Source organism: Crinia signifera, chromosome 1, assembly GCF_055691185.1.
Source record: "Crinia signifera chromosome 1, ASM5569118v1, whole genome shotgun sequence".
Lineage (NCBI taxonomy): Eukaryota > Metazoa > Chordata > Amphibia > Anura > Myobatrachidae > Crinia > Crinia signifera.
This window is the reverse complement of record NC_139217.1, coordinates 461,005,447-461,021,051: the sequence shown is the minus strand read 5'-3', so window position 1 is coordinate 461,021,051 and position 15,605 is coordinate 461,005,447. Positions and strand designations below refer to the sequence as shown.

Below are 15,605 nucleotides of genomic sequence, written 5' to 3'. Positions count from 1 at the left end.
ATAGATAAAAAATATATAATGTTAATTTATATAAATACGATTTTATTGTCAGTAAATCTAGTTTTTACATTGTGAAAATATGTGACAAATTTTGGGGTATTGTGACCCCCCTGTGGGGTCTGGCTCGGGATTGGTTTAGCTGGGTTATTTCATATGCTTACATTTTCATAGGTACAGGGAAACTACAAGTCCCAGCATGATATGGCTGGGACTTGTAGTTCTCCACAGTTTGTTGCCTATAAGACTAGCATATACAGTATATAAGGTAGCATGCTGCAGGGCAGGACACCAGCCTAAGCCTATCTGTGCTGTTTTGCAGGTCTGGTTCCAGAACAGAAGAGCTAAGTGGAGGAGACAGGAGAAGCTGGAGGTGACGTCTATGAAGCTTCAGGACTCTCCAATCCTGTCCTTCAACCGCTCCCCACAACCCCCAGCCATGAGTGGCATCAGTACCAACCTGCCCCTGGATTCCTGGCTGACTGCCCCCATGTCCAACACCACAGCTCTACAAGCTCTGCCAGGATTCGTGACCAGCCAGCAGAGCCTACCTGGCAGCTATACCCCACCACCTTTCATGAACACTACCCCTGTGGGCCACACTCTCCAAACTCTAGGGTCCATGGGGCCCCCACCTCCTTACCAGTGTGGGGCGAACTTTGTGGATAAGTATCCCCTGGAAGAAGTGGACCCCAGGAACACGAGTATAGCGGCTCTCAGGATGAAGGCCAAGGAACACTATCAATCTATGGGCAAACCCTGGCAAAGCTTATAAAGGGCTGGGCAGCCTCGCCACCGGGCAATGGACTAACCAGACTTTACCATGATGTGCCAAGCACCCAGCAATCTGCCCCTCTCCACCCAAAGACAGACACTGACTGCTCCCACAGACTCTCCATTGTACTTAGTCTCTTCAGGTTGGATTAATTAAACAATTTCATGTTTACGTCAACATCCAATTAAAGACAACAGCGCTGATTATGGAAGCGAGAGACACTGTAGCTGTAAGCTCGTTAGCATAACCCATCTCCATGACATATGTATAGGAAATAATTACCAGACAGGTGCTTCTTATAATGGTGTGTTCATAACAGCTATTATCTCCTAGTGCAGGTTGCAGTGTACACAGTGCTGTGCAGTGGTGTAACTAGACCCCATAGAAAAAGTTTGGAAGGGCCCCTGGGTGCCACCCGAAGGTGAAAAATGTATATAATACATTTAACTGTGACAGGGAAGGTGGGGCCCCTCTCAGCTCTGGGCCCCATAGTAGCTGCTCTCCCTGCACCTATGGTATCTACACCCCTGTATATAACACATGTAACTGTGAAAGGCAAGGTGGCCCCTCTCAGCTCTGGGCCCCATAGCAGCTGCACTCCCTGCACCTATGGTATCTACACCCCTGTATATAACACATGTAACTGTGACAGGGAAGGTGGCCCCTCTCAGCTCTGGGCCCCATAGCAGCTGCACTCCCTGCACCTATGGTATCTACACCCCTGTATATAACACATGTAACTGTGACAGGGAAGGTGGCCCATCTCAGCTCTGGGCCCCATAGCAGCTGCACCCCCTGCACCTATGGTAGCTACACCCCTGTGTATAACACATGTAACTGTGAAAGGCAAGGTGGCCCCTCTCAGCTCTGGGCCCCATAGCAGCTGCACTCCCTGCACCTATGGTATCTACACCCCTGTATATAACACATGTAACTGTGACAGGGAAGGTGGCCCCTCTCAGCTCTGGGCCCCATAGCAGCTGCACTCCCTGCACCTATGGTATCTACACCCCTGTATATAATACAAGTAACTGTGACAGGGAAGGTGGCCCCTCTCAGCTCTGGGCCCCACAGCAGCTGCACCCCCTGCACCTATGGTAGCTACACCCCTGTATATAACTGACAGGGAAGGTGGCCCCTCTCAGCTCTGGGCCCCATAGCAGCTGCACCCCCTGCACCTATGGTAGCTACACCCTGTATATAACACATGTAACAGTGACAGGGAAGGTGGCCCCTCTCAGCTCTGGGCCCCATAGCAGCTGCACTCCCTGCACCTTTGGTAGCTACACCCTGTATATAACACATGTAACTGTGACAGGGAAGGTGGCACCTCTCAGCTCTGGCCCCATAGCAGCTGCACTCCCTGCACCTATGGTAACTACACCCCTGTATATAACATATGTAACAGTGACAGGGAAGGTGGCCCCTCTCAGCTCTGGGCCCCATAGCAGCTGCACTCCCTGCACCTTTGGTAGCTACACCCTGTATATAACACATGTAACTGTGACAGGGAAGGTGGCCCCTCTCAGCTCTGGGCCCCATAGCAGCTGCACTCCCTGCACCTATGGTAGCTACACCCTGAATATAACACATGTAACTGTGACAGGGAAGGTGGCCCCTCTCAGCTCTGGGCCCCATAGCAGCTGCACTCCCTGCACCTATGGTAGCTACACTCATGTATATAACACATGTAACTGATAGGGAAGGTGGCCCCTCTCAGCTCTGGGCCCCATAGCATCTGCACTCCCTGCACCTATGGTAGTTATGCCCTTGATGTTATGTATACTGGCAGGGTTATAGACTGACCCACAGAAGTACAGGGAAACCTCCTGTGGTCCTTGCTGCCTGGGGGCCCACCTCCTACTCTGGGAATCAAGTTCCAGAGTGTACATATATATCATTACACTATGGAGTATTTTTTACAGTGCATTCCTGTTCTTAATCTGGTACATTACCATCTATGCACAGGCATATGATTTATGTGTGATAAAGATCCTTTATTTCCAGTTGTCACCAGGCAGTTTTGTATTTTATTTGACAGTAAAATGAAAAAATGTGAAATGTCTACATGTCTTCTAGGTTTTGTGGAACTATTATTACCAGCATGCCCAATCCAGCCTCTAGCTCTGTTACAACTGCAGCAGTAGAACCACAAGTTCCAGCAAACAATTCCTACCTCTGTATTAGGCCATTCCGTGTCTGTTTGCTACAATGTATTTAATACTGTACAGATTGTTCCCAGTCTATATATAAGTAACCAGTGTGGTCAATGACTTATTTAGTGTTGGCATCTTTACATTGACGATGTCTGCATTTCCTTAAACAGTATTATATAGAATGGTGATGAATATACCATAAACTTGCCAATAAATTCACTATCCGGTATATGCATTGTTACCAATCTTAATGACTTAAAGTGGCACCCAATTAAAAAAAAAAATCTGTATTACACTGTCTTGCATTTACTTAGATGTCAGAACAGCTGTTTCCCTAAGAAATCCTCTGTTGTTCAGTTAGTGTTGCCATATTGGCAAGAGAGTCTGTTACATGTGTTCCAAGTCACTGATTTTGATTGATGGGCCCAGTAAATTGATCATATGATTAACTGGGATGCTTTGGGTGGGAGAAAAAAATGCACACCAGGGGAGGAAGCATTGTGAATATGTCCATAAACAAGGATTAAGAACAATTACCAGCTCAAGATCATGCTGGTTCCCCTTCACCCTTCTCTGGCTGTGCCATGGCCTGGTTCTGAGCTGAGTAAGCAAGAGAACAATTCCATAGCAAATACTGATTTATGGAGGACTATATGAAGTGGACACATGTGGAGCAGACCTTGTTGCACCTCTGTTGATCAGTACTGCTACAATAAGGGGAAGGATAATTTAACCATGCCCAATGTATGCCAAGATTCCATACCATTGTATTGTGCGCTAGTCAGGTGTGTGTGATCATTTAACCCTGAGTAAGAGTGCAATAAAGTCTGCTTCATCTGTATACGTTCTTCTTTAGGTCTTTTTCACCGTTCACCTTTCACCACTGTTTCTGTGAGCTTTTTGTTACTTGTAGTTTAATAATCCATTTTCTAAATCCAAGTGCTGCCCAGTGCGTTCCTTCCGGTAGAATAGAAGAGGCATCCTGGGATAGGGATGGTCACAAGGGTAGGCACACAAAAAGTATTCTCATCAAACGATTTTGTGTTTTGTAGACTATGCCCCAGCTCTGTGTGTCATAATTGCTTCCAAATGCTAATACTTGTATTTTTACTGTGAATAAAAGGACTATCTTTATAAATGGCACATATGACAGTTCCTGTGGTGTCACAGAGATCTGAGAAATGCAAAACTGCGTTATACAAGGTACATTATGCCAACATTAATACACCCACACGTCTAATAGTGTAATCTGTGTGTGCCAGGGTGTCCTATCTGTGCAACAGGAAAATATATTGTGCAAATGACTAGTTAAATGCAGGGTTGCCTACCCTCACGGATACCGGTGACCCCCCCTGCATTGTAAATTTCCACGATTTGTGGCTTTTTGGGGGAGGGGCTAAAGATGCAAATCAAGTCATTTAGCTCTGCCCCCCCTCAAAGACCTGCAAATTGCAGGATTTGCAGTGCTTGGGGGTGGGGCGTGATGCCATCTACATCAGGCCCCGCCCCTCAAAGTGCTGCGGACAGTCTCCTCTCCAGGCTTCTCCACGGAGAGGAGACTTTAAAAGTTGGCAACCCTGGTTTAAATGCCTGTCAAAATGACAACTTCTGCAATGTACTTTCACTTTGAGCTGTGACAGATTTTAGCCCACAAACTCGCCATCCCACCCCCAGTCCCTAACTGTTCCTACCTCCAATCTCTGTCTTCACAGCTCCCTCTGTGCATATCCAGCAAGATTGAAACAGATCAGTGTCCCTGCACAACTTGCTTTTACTTTCTGTAATGACATATTTTAGCCCACAAACAAGTAATTTAGTCCATCGAGTGGCCTGTAGTGGTCAGTGGCAGTACTTCACTTCATAGAGGTGAGGATGTAGTTAGCCTTATAGATAGATAGATAAATAGATAGATAGATATATAGATAGATAGATAGATAGATAGATAGATAGATAGATAGATAGATAGATAGATAGATACTGTAGATATATATATATATATATATATATATATATATATATATATATCTACAGTATATGTATACATATAATATATACATATATACTATATACATACAGCACACACTGTGCAGCTTTCAGCTCAAAGTTGCCCAGTATGTATGGGCCTTAAGGGTAGCAGGAGGCAGATCATTGAAATTACATCAGCTATACTGTTGATACTTCAAATACATACATTCAATTTAAATACCTTTTGTTAACTAAATATAAATCCTCGCAATTAACAATTGCTACATATAGAGAATCACCTGAGTATCAAACATAGCTGGGTCATACATAAGAACCACTAGGAAATAAACATTGTGTAGTTATGAATAGAGTTGTGCCCAGCAGTCTCTCTGCAGGGTGATACTGTTACCAGTGTAGAAGGACACATGAGATAATTAGATAACATCGTTTTGCAACAGTGTTGCTTGTCAGCTGGTGACTTGTACTGCACACAGGGACTTTTGTGGAACTATCAGTATATATATATATATATATGCATTCAGAAGAGCATTCAGCGTGATTAACACATGTAGTTACTTAGAATAAGATGCTAGAGGGTTTTCCAACCTTTATTTAAATATACAGATATCTATTACAGTGCATGGCCTGCTTGCCACCTTATTTTAAAACACTCTTTCTTCTTTCTATTTCTTTCTCATGAGTCCCCCGTATTTTGAGAACCAGCCCCAGGCCCAACCAGCCAGCAGGGTAATGCCACAGCCGGGGGACACTTATTATATAAGGTCCCGTGGCCAAAGCATTCATACCTACCGACCAGTCAGCCTGGCCAGGGGCCCTATAAAGGGGTCCCCCCCTCCAGGACTTACCTGACCACGCTGAAGCCTGGTGCCGTCCCCGGTGACCCTGGAGCGGTGGTCACCGGGCTGATTCAGTGTAAAAAATAGATGAAAAACTATTGTATTATACTGTGGAACTATGAGTCCCAGCAAGCCTCCCCCGCATGCTGGGACTTGGAGAACCACAAGTCCCAGCATGTGGGGCATTAAAGGGCCCACTGGCACTTGTAGTTCCACAGTAAAATAAATAGTTAAATAAACACACTGACACCCATTAAAAATAAAACTTTAATACATCCAAAGCCCACACATACTGATACTTACCTATCTTGAGCCCGTAGGTAGGTTCCCTGGGTCCAGGGTCCTGGGTCCGGGGCTCCAGGGCTGCAGAGTCCGGGGTCCGGGTCGCCAGGGCTCCAAGATCCGAATAAATCCATAGGGGTACCTGTGGAAGAAAATCCTACTCACCAAGTGCTAGGTGATTTGGGACATGTGACAGTTAGTAATGACTATAGCTGTGCACCAGCTAGGTGATCTGGTGATCTGGGACATGTGACAGTAATGACTACAGCTGTGCTCCAGCTAGGTGATCTGGGACATGTGACAGTTAGTAATGACTACAGCTGTGCAGCACCTAGGTGATCTGGGACATGTGACAGTTAGTAATGACTACAGCTGTGCACCAGCTAGGTGATCTGGGACATGTGACAGTTAGTAATGACTACAGCTGTGCACCAGCTAGGTGATCTGGTACATGTGACCGTTAGTAATGACTACAGCAGTGCACCAGCTAGGTGATCTGGGACATGTGACAGAAATTACTACAGCTGTGCACCAGCTAATTTATTTGGGACATGTGACAGTTAGTGACTACAGCTGTGCACCAGTTAGGTGATCTGGGACATGTGACAGTTAGTAATGACTACAGCTGTGCACCAGCTAGGTGATCTGGGGCATGTGACAGTTAGTAATGACTACAGCTGTGCAGCACCTAGGTGATCTGGGACATGTGACAGTTCGTAATGACTACAGCTGTGCATCAGCTAGGTGATATGGGACATGTGACAGTTAGTAATAACTACAGCTGTGCTCCAGCTAGGTGATCTGGTACATGTGACCGTTAGTAATGACTACAGCTGTGCACCAGCTAGGTGATCTGGGACATGTGACAGAAATTACTACAGCTGTGCACCAGCTAATTTATTTGGGACATGTGACAGTTAGTAATGACTACAGCTGTGCACCAGTTAGGTGGTCTCGGACATGTGACAGTTAGTTATGACTGCACCTGTGCACCAGCTAGGTGGTCTGGGTCATGTGACAGTTTGTAATGACTACAGCTGTGCACCAGCTAGGTGGTCTGCAACATGTGACAGTTAGTAATGACTACAGCTGTGCACCAGCTATGTGGTCTGAGACATGTGACAGTTAGTAAGGACTACAGCTGTGCACCAGTTAGGTGGTCTCGGACATGTGACAATTAGTAATAACTACAGCTGTGCACTAGCTAGGTGGTCTGCGACATGTGACAGTTAGTAGTGACTACAGCTGTGCACCGGCTAGGTGATCTGGGACATGTGACAGTTAGTAATGACTGCACCTGTGCACCATCTCAGTGATTTGGGTCATGTTACAGTTAGTACTGACTACAGCTGTGCACCAGCTAGGTGATCTGGGTCATCTGAGAATTAGTAATGACTACAGCTGTGCACAAGCTAGGTGGTCTGGGAAATGTGACAGTTAGTAATGACTACAGCTGTGCACTAGCTAGGTGGTCTGGGAAATGTGACAGTTAGTAACGACTACAGCTAGGTGATCTGGGACATGTGACTGTTAGTAATGACTACAGCTGTGCACTAGCTAGGTGGTCTGGGAAATGTGACAGTTTGTAACAACTACAGCTGTGCACCAGCTAGGTGGTCTGGGACATGTGACAGTTAGTAATAAATACACCTGTGCACCAGCTAGGTGATCTGGGACATGTGACAGTTAGTAATGACTACAGCTGTGCACCAGCTAGGTGATCTGGGACATGTGACAGTTAGTAATGACTACAGCTGTGCTCCAGCTAGGTGATCTGGGACATGTGACAGTTAGTAATGACTACAGCTGTGCAGCACCTAGGTGATCTGGGAAATGTGACAGTTAGTAACGACTACAGCTGTGCACCAGCTAGGTGATCTGGGACATGTGACAGTTAGTAATGACTGCACCTGTGCACCAGCTAGGTGATCTGGGACATGTGACAGTTAGTAATGACTACAGCTGTGCAGCACCTAGGTGATCTGGGAAATGTGACAGTTAGTAACGACTACAGCTGTGCACCAGCTAGGTGATCTGGTAAATGTGACAGTTAGTAACGACTACAGCTGTGCACCAGCTAGGTGGTCTGGGACATGTGACAGTTAGTAATGACTACACCTGTGCACCAGCTAGGTGATCTGGTAAATGTGACAGTTAGTAATGACTACAGCTGTGCACCAGCTAGGTGGTCTGGGACATGTGACAGTTAGTAATGACTACACCTGTGCACCAGCTAGGTGATCTGGTAAATGTGACAGTTAGTAACGACTACAGCTGTGCACCAGCTAGGTGATCTGGGACATGTGACAGTTAGTAATGACTACAGCTGTGCACCAGCTAGGTGATCTGGGACATGTGACAGTTAGTAATGACTGCACCTGTGCACCAGCTAGGTGATTTGGAAAACGTGGACCATTGGTAAATCTCTTGGACCAGTTTGACCAGCCCTGGTGTACAGTGTCTAGATGGAAAGTCAATAAGTCAACACTGAAAGCTCGACATGCACAAGATGATAGTGACAAAAGGTCGAAATAAGTAAAATTTTGACATGGGAATTGTCAACATATGAGAAGGTTGACGTGGGTATTTTTCATGTTTTTATTTGGTATCAATGTCAACACCTGAGCACACGTACCCCCAATTGGTGTAGCGCGTACCCTTTTGGTGTCAACTTATCGACTGTCCTTCTAGACACTGTCGACCTGTCTTCCGAAAACCGGGTTGGTGTGGCTCGTTGCTTTGGGCTATCATACTGTAATACTTGGTTTTGCAAGTTTTTGGCCCCTATATTGTTTTTGTACCAATGTAACGCTTTTTGACACCCGAATCATTACCTCTCTCCTATGCAACAGTCTCAACACAGGTGCGGATCGTCGAGGTCGACCACTTTTGGTCAATGGGCAAAAGGTTGACATCTCAGGTCAACATGCATTAGATCGACAAGGTCAAAGGGTCACCAAAAGCATAAGTTGGACATGGGAAAAGGTTGGCGTGAGCTTTCCATGTTTTGTGTTGTCATTGTCGACATAGGTCGACATGGATACCATATTAGTGTACCACATCCCCTTGGCACACTATTATGTTCTCCCTCTATACCCACTGGGATGGTAAATTATGAACAAATCGGTTTAAAACAAAAATCATGAAAAAATCATGCCGACCTTTCCCCATGTCGATCTTTTCCATTTTTGCTTGTGTCAACTTTTTGACCATATTGACCATGTCAACCTTTTTGACCCTTTGAGTGCCAACATCTCTGTGAGAGATGTGCAAAATATCCACTAGAAGTGCCAGCGCCGCTCACATTTGTTATATAAATGTTCTGTAATAAAAAGATTATATTTCCTATAAAAGGTAACATTACCGGTCATTATGGTGAATAAAAATGTTTGCTCTGTAATTTTCACACCTATTTTTTGACAAATTCACTCGGCACTCAAAGGGTTAATGTGTGGACCTTCTGCCTGTTGACCAATAGCGTTGAACGTTTGACTGTGGACCTAGACATTATCTGCAGTGGGAGCCATTATCTGCACTGTCATGTGCTCAGCAGGGGAGAGAGGCAGCTGCAGCAGCAGCCTGTACTCTCTCTCCCTGAGTAAGTGTTCCACCCACCTGATCATCGGCCACCCGCACCACCTGCTCATTTTAAAAAAATTTTTTACAGAGATGTGGCCACGTCCCCTCCCATTGGCCATGCAACTCTTAAAAGGGCCCAGCGGCTCTGTGGTTCATAACATTCCTAGAGTTCAAGAGCATGGTAACCCCCCAGGCCAGTACCAGCCATAAGTTCCAAGGCATCAAACTAGTAAGAGGTTTAAGTGTTGAAAATATGACATCAGTAAGAAACACTGTATTGAGGGTAAGAGTTCATTGCCCTCAATACAGTGCCTCTTACTGATGTGGGGGAGTAGAGCACAGGACCATCCAGCTGTAAAATGTACCCCCCCCCCCTCTCTTGATGCCGCTTGATGCCGCTGATGAACCCACCAGATGAGGTCACCTGGTCGTGCTTGGTGGGCCCATATTTTTGGGCAAAATTATGCTAATCACCAAGTTTTAATCTATGTTACATTGCAGTTTATTATAATTATTCTGATTGTCATTGTTTAGTACTTAAGGAATCTGCGCCTGTATTTTTTATTTTAGGTTTAGTTGCCACCCCGCAAAGGCAAAGGCAGAAAACCCCCTTCTTCTTGGCAAGTGCCTTAAATTATGACAACAATAGCACTGGTATATAATATGATCAGTGGAGCTGCCACCACATCGTGTAGTGTAAGGGACAGAGCAGAGCTGCCACCACACCATGCAGTGTAAGGGACAGAGCAGAGCTGCCACCACATCATGCAGTGTAAGGGACAGAGCAGAGCTGCTGCACATGCCCAGTGTACCAACTTCTTCTACCACATTTACTGTATGTTTGGATCTGAGCCCTCAAACATTGCAATGGACCAGAGAGCAGCTGCCAGGAGGAAGAGACAGGAGCCTTACCATGTGGTGGGAGATTGTGAGCTCAGAAAATGCAGTACATTATGTTTGTGTATTTATTTATTATGATGTTCAACCTTCTCCTGACCACTTATCTTATTTAAAGAAGCTGTTACCCCTCCCCCAGACTCCCGTACTTACTCCAATGCGCTGCAGAGTGGTTGATTTTGGATTACATTTGTAAACACCCCCCTCTAAAAGTCCTGCGTTTGCCACTGCCCCCCCCCCCATCGCCATATCTTCTTCCCACATATCTGCATCCATTCTGTTAGCAACAGGTGTAAATGTCCCAGTGACCCTCACCGAAAATGGCTCATACACTAGGATATTTCCCGATGGTTCGCATAGCAACAGTGTCCAGAATCATCTTCAAATCCTATTCATAGCAACTTTTTTTTGGAACTTTTTAAATGTTTTCATTTATTCCCCCCCCCGAGTATATTTATTCTCAAAGAAGTATAAAAGTAACTCCGTAAAAGCGCAGAAGTTTCAGCCTTTCAGAAACGTGACGCAAATCAAAAAACAAAAAGGGAACAGAAAACTGAAACATTTTTATTTTCCATTAACTCTGTTACCACATTTAATGAGGACGAGAAGTTTAAGAACCATTTAAATAAAACACCCCTTATTTCTGTGAGCAGGACACTTAACACAATCTGGAAATTACGGCAATTAGTGTTTCTCATTAGGGAGAGGAGCAGGACACTGAGGCAAGGCCATTGTGCCCTGGGCCGGCTGAATGGATCCTGGGAGACCTTTCTTTTCAATGCTTCCCACTCATTGTGTGGAAACAAAGACCGGCCTCTAATTATATTTTCACAATCTGTGCTTAGCTTAAAAGGCCCCGTCTGAGGCAGACATGTCAACTTTGTTCAGCTTCACTTCAAGAACTTTTCCACTTGTCAGACAATTTGGAAACATACACAGCTAGCAACCTCCCCAGACGAGGTTGTCGCATATCTGCTGCCATGGTCCCTGTATGGAGTGGTTTAAAAAAAAAAAACTTTATTTGCAATATGAAGTATTGACGGAGTTAGTGATCCATGAAACAATGTAAGATTTAGGTCGCACATTGTTCCTGGAGACAGGGCCGCTGCGAGGAAACTCCGTCCCAGGTGCTACGGCTTCTCGTCCCCCCTCCAGGCTGCGCAGGAAGCCAAGACAACAGCCAGTTGGCATTGCAATCACCTGTGCCCAATTCCTCCCTCTATCCTTAATCCGACTTGATTAAAGCCATCGATTCAAGATGAGGCCGTAGCCATGGGCCCAGCTGGACTCTGGGCAGTAACTCCATCTGCCCGATTATAATGCACCACTGTGTGCTTGTAGAGGCAGGCCTGTACCCAGGTTATATGTACCTGTCTCCCACCACTACCACCTCTTGGCACACCCTTCTGGTAAGACTATGCAATGTACCATGTACCATGGTTATGTGGATCATGGATGTCATTATTCACACTGTTTCCACTAAATCTGAGGAGCTGGTGATAACGCACCAGCCAATCAGCTCCCAACTGCCAAATTCCTGGCTGGGTTCGGAAAAGGACAGTTAGCTGACTGGTGGGCGTGTGCTCATCGGCTACTTTATCACTTCACCAAGCTTAGTACATCGTCACTTAAGTCTGTGAAGCCCATGGGGTCAGCCTGGTATGAAATGTAACGTCATCATCATTAACCCTGTCTCGCCATCATTCTCATTTAGGGTAGACCTTTATTAAAACTTCTCGAGAGATAAAGAGGAGGAGTTGCCCATAAGAACCAATCAGCTACTAGCTGTCACTTATCTAGCACTGTCTATAAAATGACAGAAGCTGATTGGTTGCTATGAGCAACCAGATGTATGATGGCATCCGAATAATCAATCTACAATGTCTAGGTAGACAGACAGCAGGTACTGTCAGGGCTCGATTCTCTGTGTTCCCGGCTGTGGCAGCAGTGGCCCAGTGGAGGATGCTGGAACTGGAACATGGGAGGCTTTAGGTAAGGACAGTTCATAGGAGTATCATTGGCACTGCGGGCACAGCAAGGTGGGGGAGTTGACGAGTCTCTGGTCAGAGGCGAGGAGTCTAAAGGTGGCCATACACATGGAGATTTATCTGCAGATCTGGCTGGTTGGAACAAAAACATGGTTATGGATGAGAGCAAATGACAGTTGACCATTTGCTTGGAAATGCTGGAAAACTGACAAACTGTCACTCATCCATAACCATGTTTTTGTTCCAACCAGCCAGATCTGAAGATAAATCTTACTAGTGTATGTGCCTTAACACCACCGACGGTTTTCACCAGGGACCCCCGCAAGAAGGTTTGGACTCCTCTGCGTTCGGTGGCAAGGTCGCAGCCCTTTGACCTGAGTTCCCTACAGTTAACTGGCCGGTCACAGGAGATAGACAGTGACTAGTGGCAGTGTGTTTGGAATGGGTGTGGTATAAATCCCCGATGGTCAGGATTCCGACAGTCATTAGTCAGACGTCAGAATCCCGACTGCACAGCGGGGGGAGCGCAATGAAGTCCCTTGCGGGCTCGCTGCGCTCGCCATGCTGGGAGGCCGGGGGGATGACAGTGTCTTGGGAGCCGGTGGGTAGTCGACGGCCTGGGAGCCGAAACAGAGGGTTGATGGCTTGGAAGCCAGCATGGAGTGTTGATGGCCTGGAAGCCAGAGGGAGTGTTGATGACCTGGGAGTGGACACGGCACTGTAGATGGCCTGGGAGCCGGAGGGAGTGTTGACGACCTGGGAGTCGACATGGTACTGTAGACGGCCTGGGAGCCAGAGGGAAGTTGATGGCCTGGGCTCCCAGGAGGGATCTTGGTGACCTGGGAGTTGACAGGAGCTAGTTGACAACCTGGGAGTTGACATGGGGGTTGACGGCCTCGGAGCCGACACGGCTGTTGACGACCTGGGAGTCGACACAGGAGTTGACGGCTTGGGAACCGACACTGGAATACAGGAACTGCAGAGTTGACACCTGTGTCGACTTGGGAGTCGCAGATGGTATGGCCCTTTAAGGCTAGTAGCAAACTCTGCTGAGGACTACTGTAGTGCTCTGTCCTCTTCCCTTGGGAGCTGAAGATGATAGACAGCGAGGAAGGTGACCTGGCAGATAGAGAGCCAGGGAGCTTTAATATCAGCAGCGAATGCGCACCGCGGTTTCTGACCGGTACAATGTGGTCAACATTCATTACTTCGACAAGAACAAAAGGTCGACAGTGCTTACGGTCAACAGGTTGAAAAGGACAACACGCAAATGATCAACACGTGTTTGTTTGTTTTTTGCCATGTCAGGTGTTTAGTTTTTTTGCATGACTCACATGCTGCGGCCATATCGGGTTGGCAGTAGGACAGGGGCGCCATTGGGACCATATTACAAACCCGAGGCAGATTTCCTGGCTCCGGCTGTCATTCTGAGTGATCTTAGTCTTAACCAGATGGCCCGGGTGATGCCCGTGACCATTGCGTCCAATGGTTGCAATAGTTATCCGATGCAGGATTGCCCGCAGGAATCATCATTTTTGCCCCAGATGCCTCCTGCGTCACTACCATATTTTCTCAACACTACTGCGTCCAAACATGCAGCACCAATGCAAATAGCGATCACCTCTGGTCAGGTCCTTAATTAGTGCCTTGGTCATTTTGTTTTACTCAATGACTGATATCCCAAAAGCTGGTCTGTCAGGGGTGTTTAAAGACAATGGCAATTTTTTTTGAAAGTGGCGGTTATTTACAACAGTCCATGCTTTTAGTGTTATCCCTGATTTTACACATATATTTAAATCAAAATAACTGAGATACCACATGTGCTCAAGTATGGCTATTCTTAAAACCTGGACTGTTGTAGTGCCTTGAGGACCAAGGTTGGGACCCCCTTCACTAGTGGGACAAGAGTGGACATGCAGGTCTGAGTAGTCCAGGAAGTTGCCACCAGACAAGTAGCATGGCAGTTTACCATGTTGGCACTACCGTAATTGGCTGATATGTGAGCATCCAGGCACTGTTTTGGTGGGGTGTAATGATGCAAAGAGCATGACCCTACGGTGGCTCTGAATCCATCCTGTTTCTGGATACTGTTACTTTCATGCTTGCAGTCACGCAACTGATATTTATTTATTATTTATTAGCAGTTTCTTATATAGCGCACACATATTCTGCAGCGCTGTACAGAGTATAGTTGAACATTCCCATCAGTCCCTGCCCCAGTGGAGCTTACAATCTATATCCCCTACCACATGTACACGCACACATAGACATTCTAGGGTTAATTTTGTTGGGAGCCAATCAGCCTACCAGTATAATTTTGGATTGTGGGAGGAAACCGGAGCACCCGGAGGAAACCCACGCAAGTACGGGGAGAATATACAAACTCCGCACAGTTAGGACCATGGTGGGAATCGAACCCATGACCTCAGCGCTATAATGGTAGATTGCTCAGCATTCCAACCTACTTACATCCGGACCTTTCCAGAGTTAGCGGACTGGTGTTCCCTGGATTGGGCACAATGTCCTCACCTTATAGTATTGGCAGCATGTGATGAAGCATGGCCAATGAGATGGTAAGCATACCCCTTCCACAATATCTGGGAGCCTTTTGAATTACAGATGGATAAGGATTACTAACGATGACCGGAAGCACACGCATCCGAACTTCCGGTGAGACAGAAAGATGGGACGGGACGAGGAGAACAGTACGCCACAGCACGCTGCTACACAAGCTTATTCCGCCGTGCAAACAAGATTGGCAACACTCCCTAAGATCCCCTGCAGGTCCGGAGAGGACACAAAGGTATGTTAGGGACAGCTTAGCGTACCGGAAACCTTAGAACGGACCTACAACCCACATACTCCCAAATACATCTGCCTCTGCAAATAAAATAGGTTTTTTTTTATTACAGGTACCATTCTTCAGCAGTTCTCATATTTTAATACCACACATAGCATTAATTTTTCCACCCATTCCCACTGCCCTTAGTGGACTTTATGCCGAATTGCGCCATTGTGGCCTACTGCGTTACATTGCCCAGAATTGCAGCTTTGTAGAACATGAGCAGGGGTGCCGAGAGGGAGGGGGAGCAGGTACACTTTGCCCGGG

General features: G+C 46.4%; 1 protein-coding gene across 1 annotated transcript in view; it reads left to right on the top strand.

Moving 5' to 3' along the window:
* RAX (retina and anterior neural fold homeobox) overlaps positions 1-1,484 on the top strand; it is a 5,491-nt gene extending 4,007 nt beyond the window's left edge. The window contains exon 3 of the mRNA XM_083158489.1: positions 320-1,484. Within this exon, the coding sequence (XP_083014615.1) occupies positions 320-772 (453 nt within the window). The 3' untranslated portion in view covers positions 773-1,484. The remainder of the gene's footprint in view (positions 1-319) is intronic.
* Positions 1,485-15,605: the final 14,121 nt, after the last annotated feature.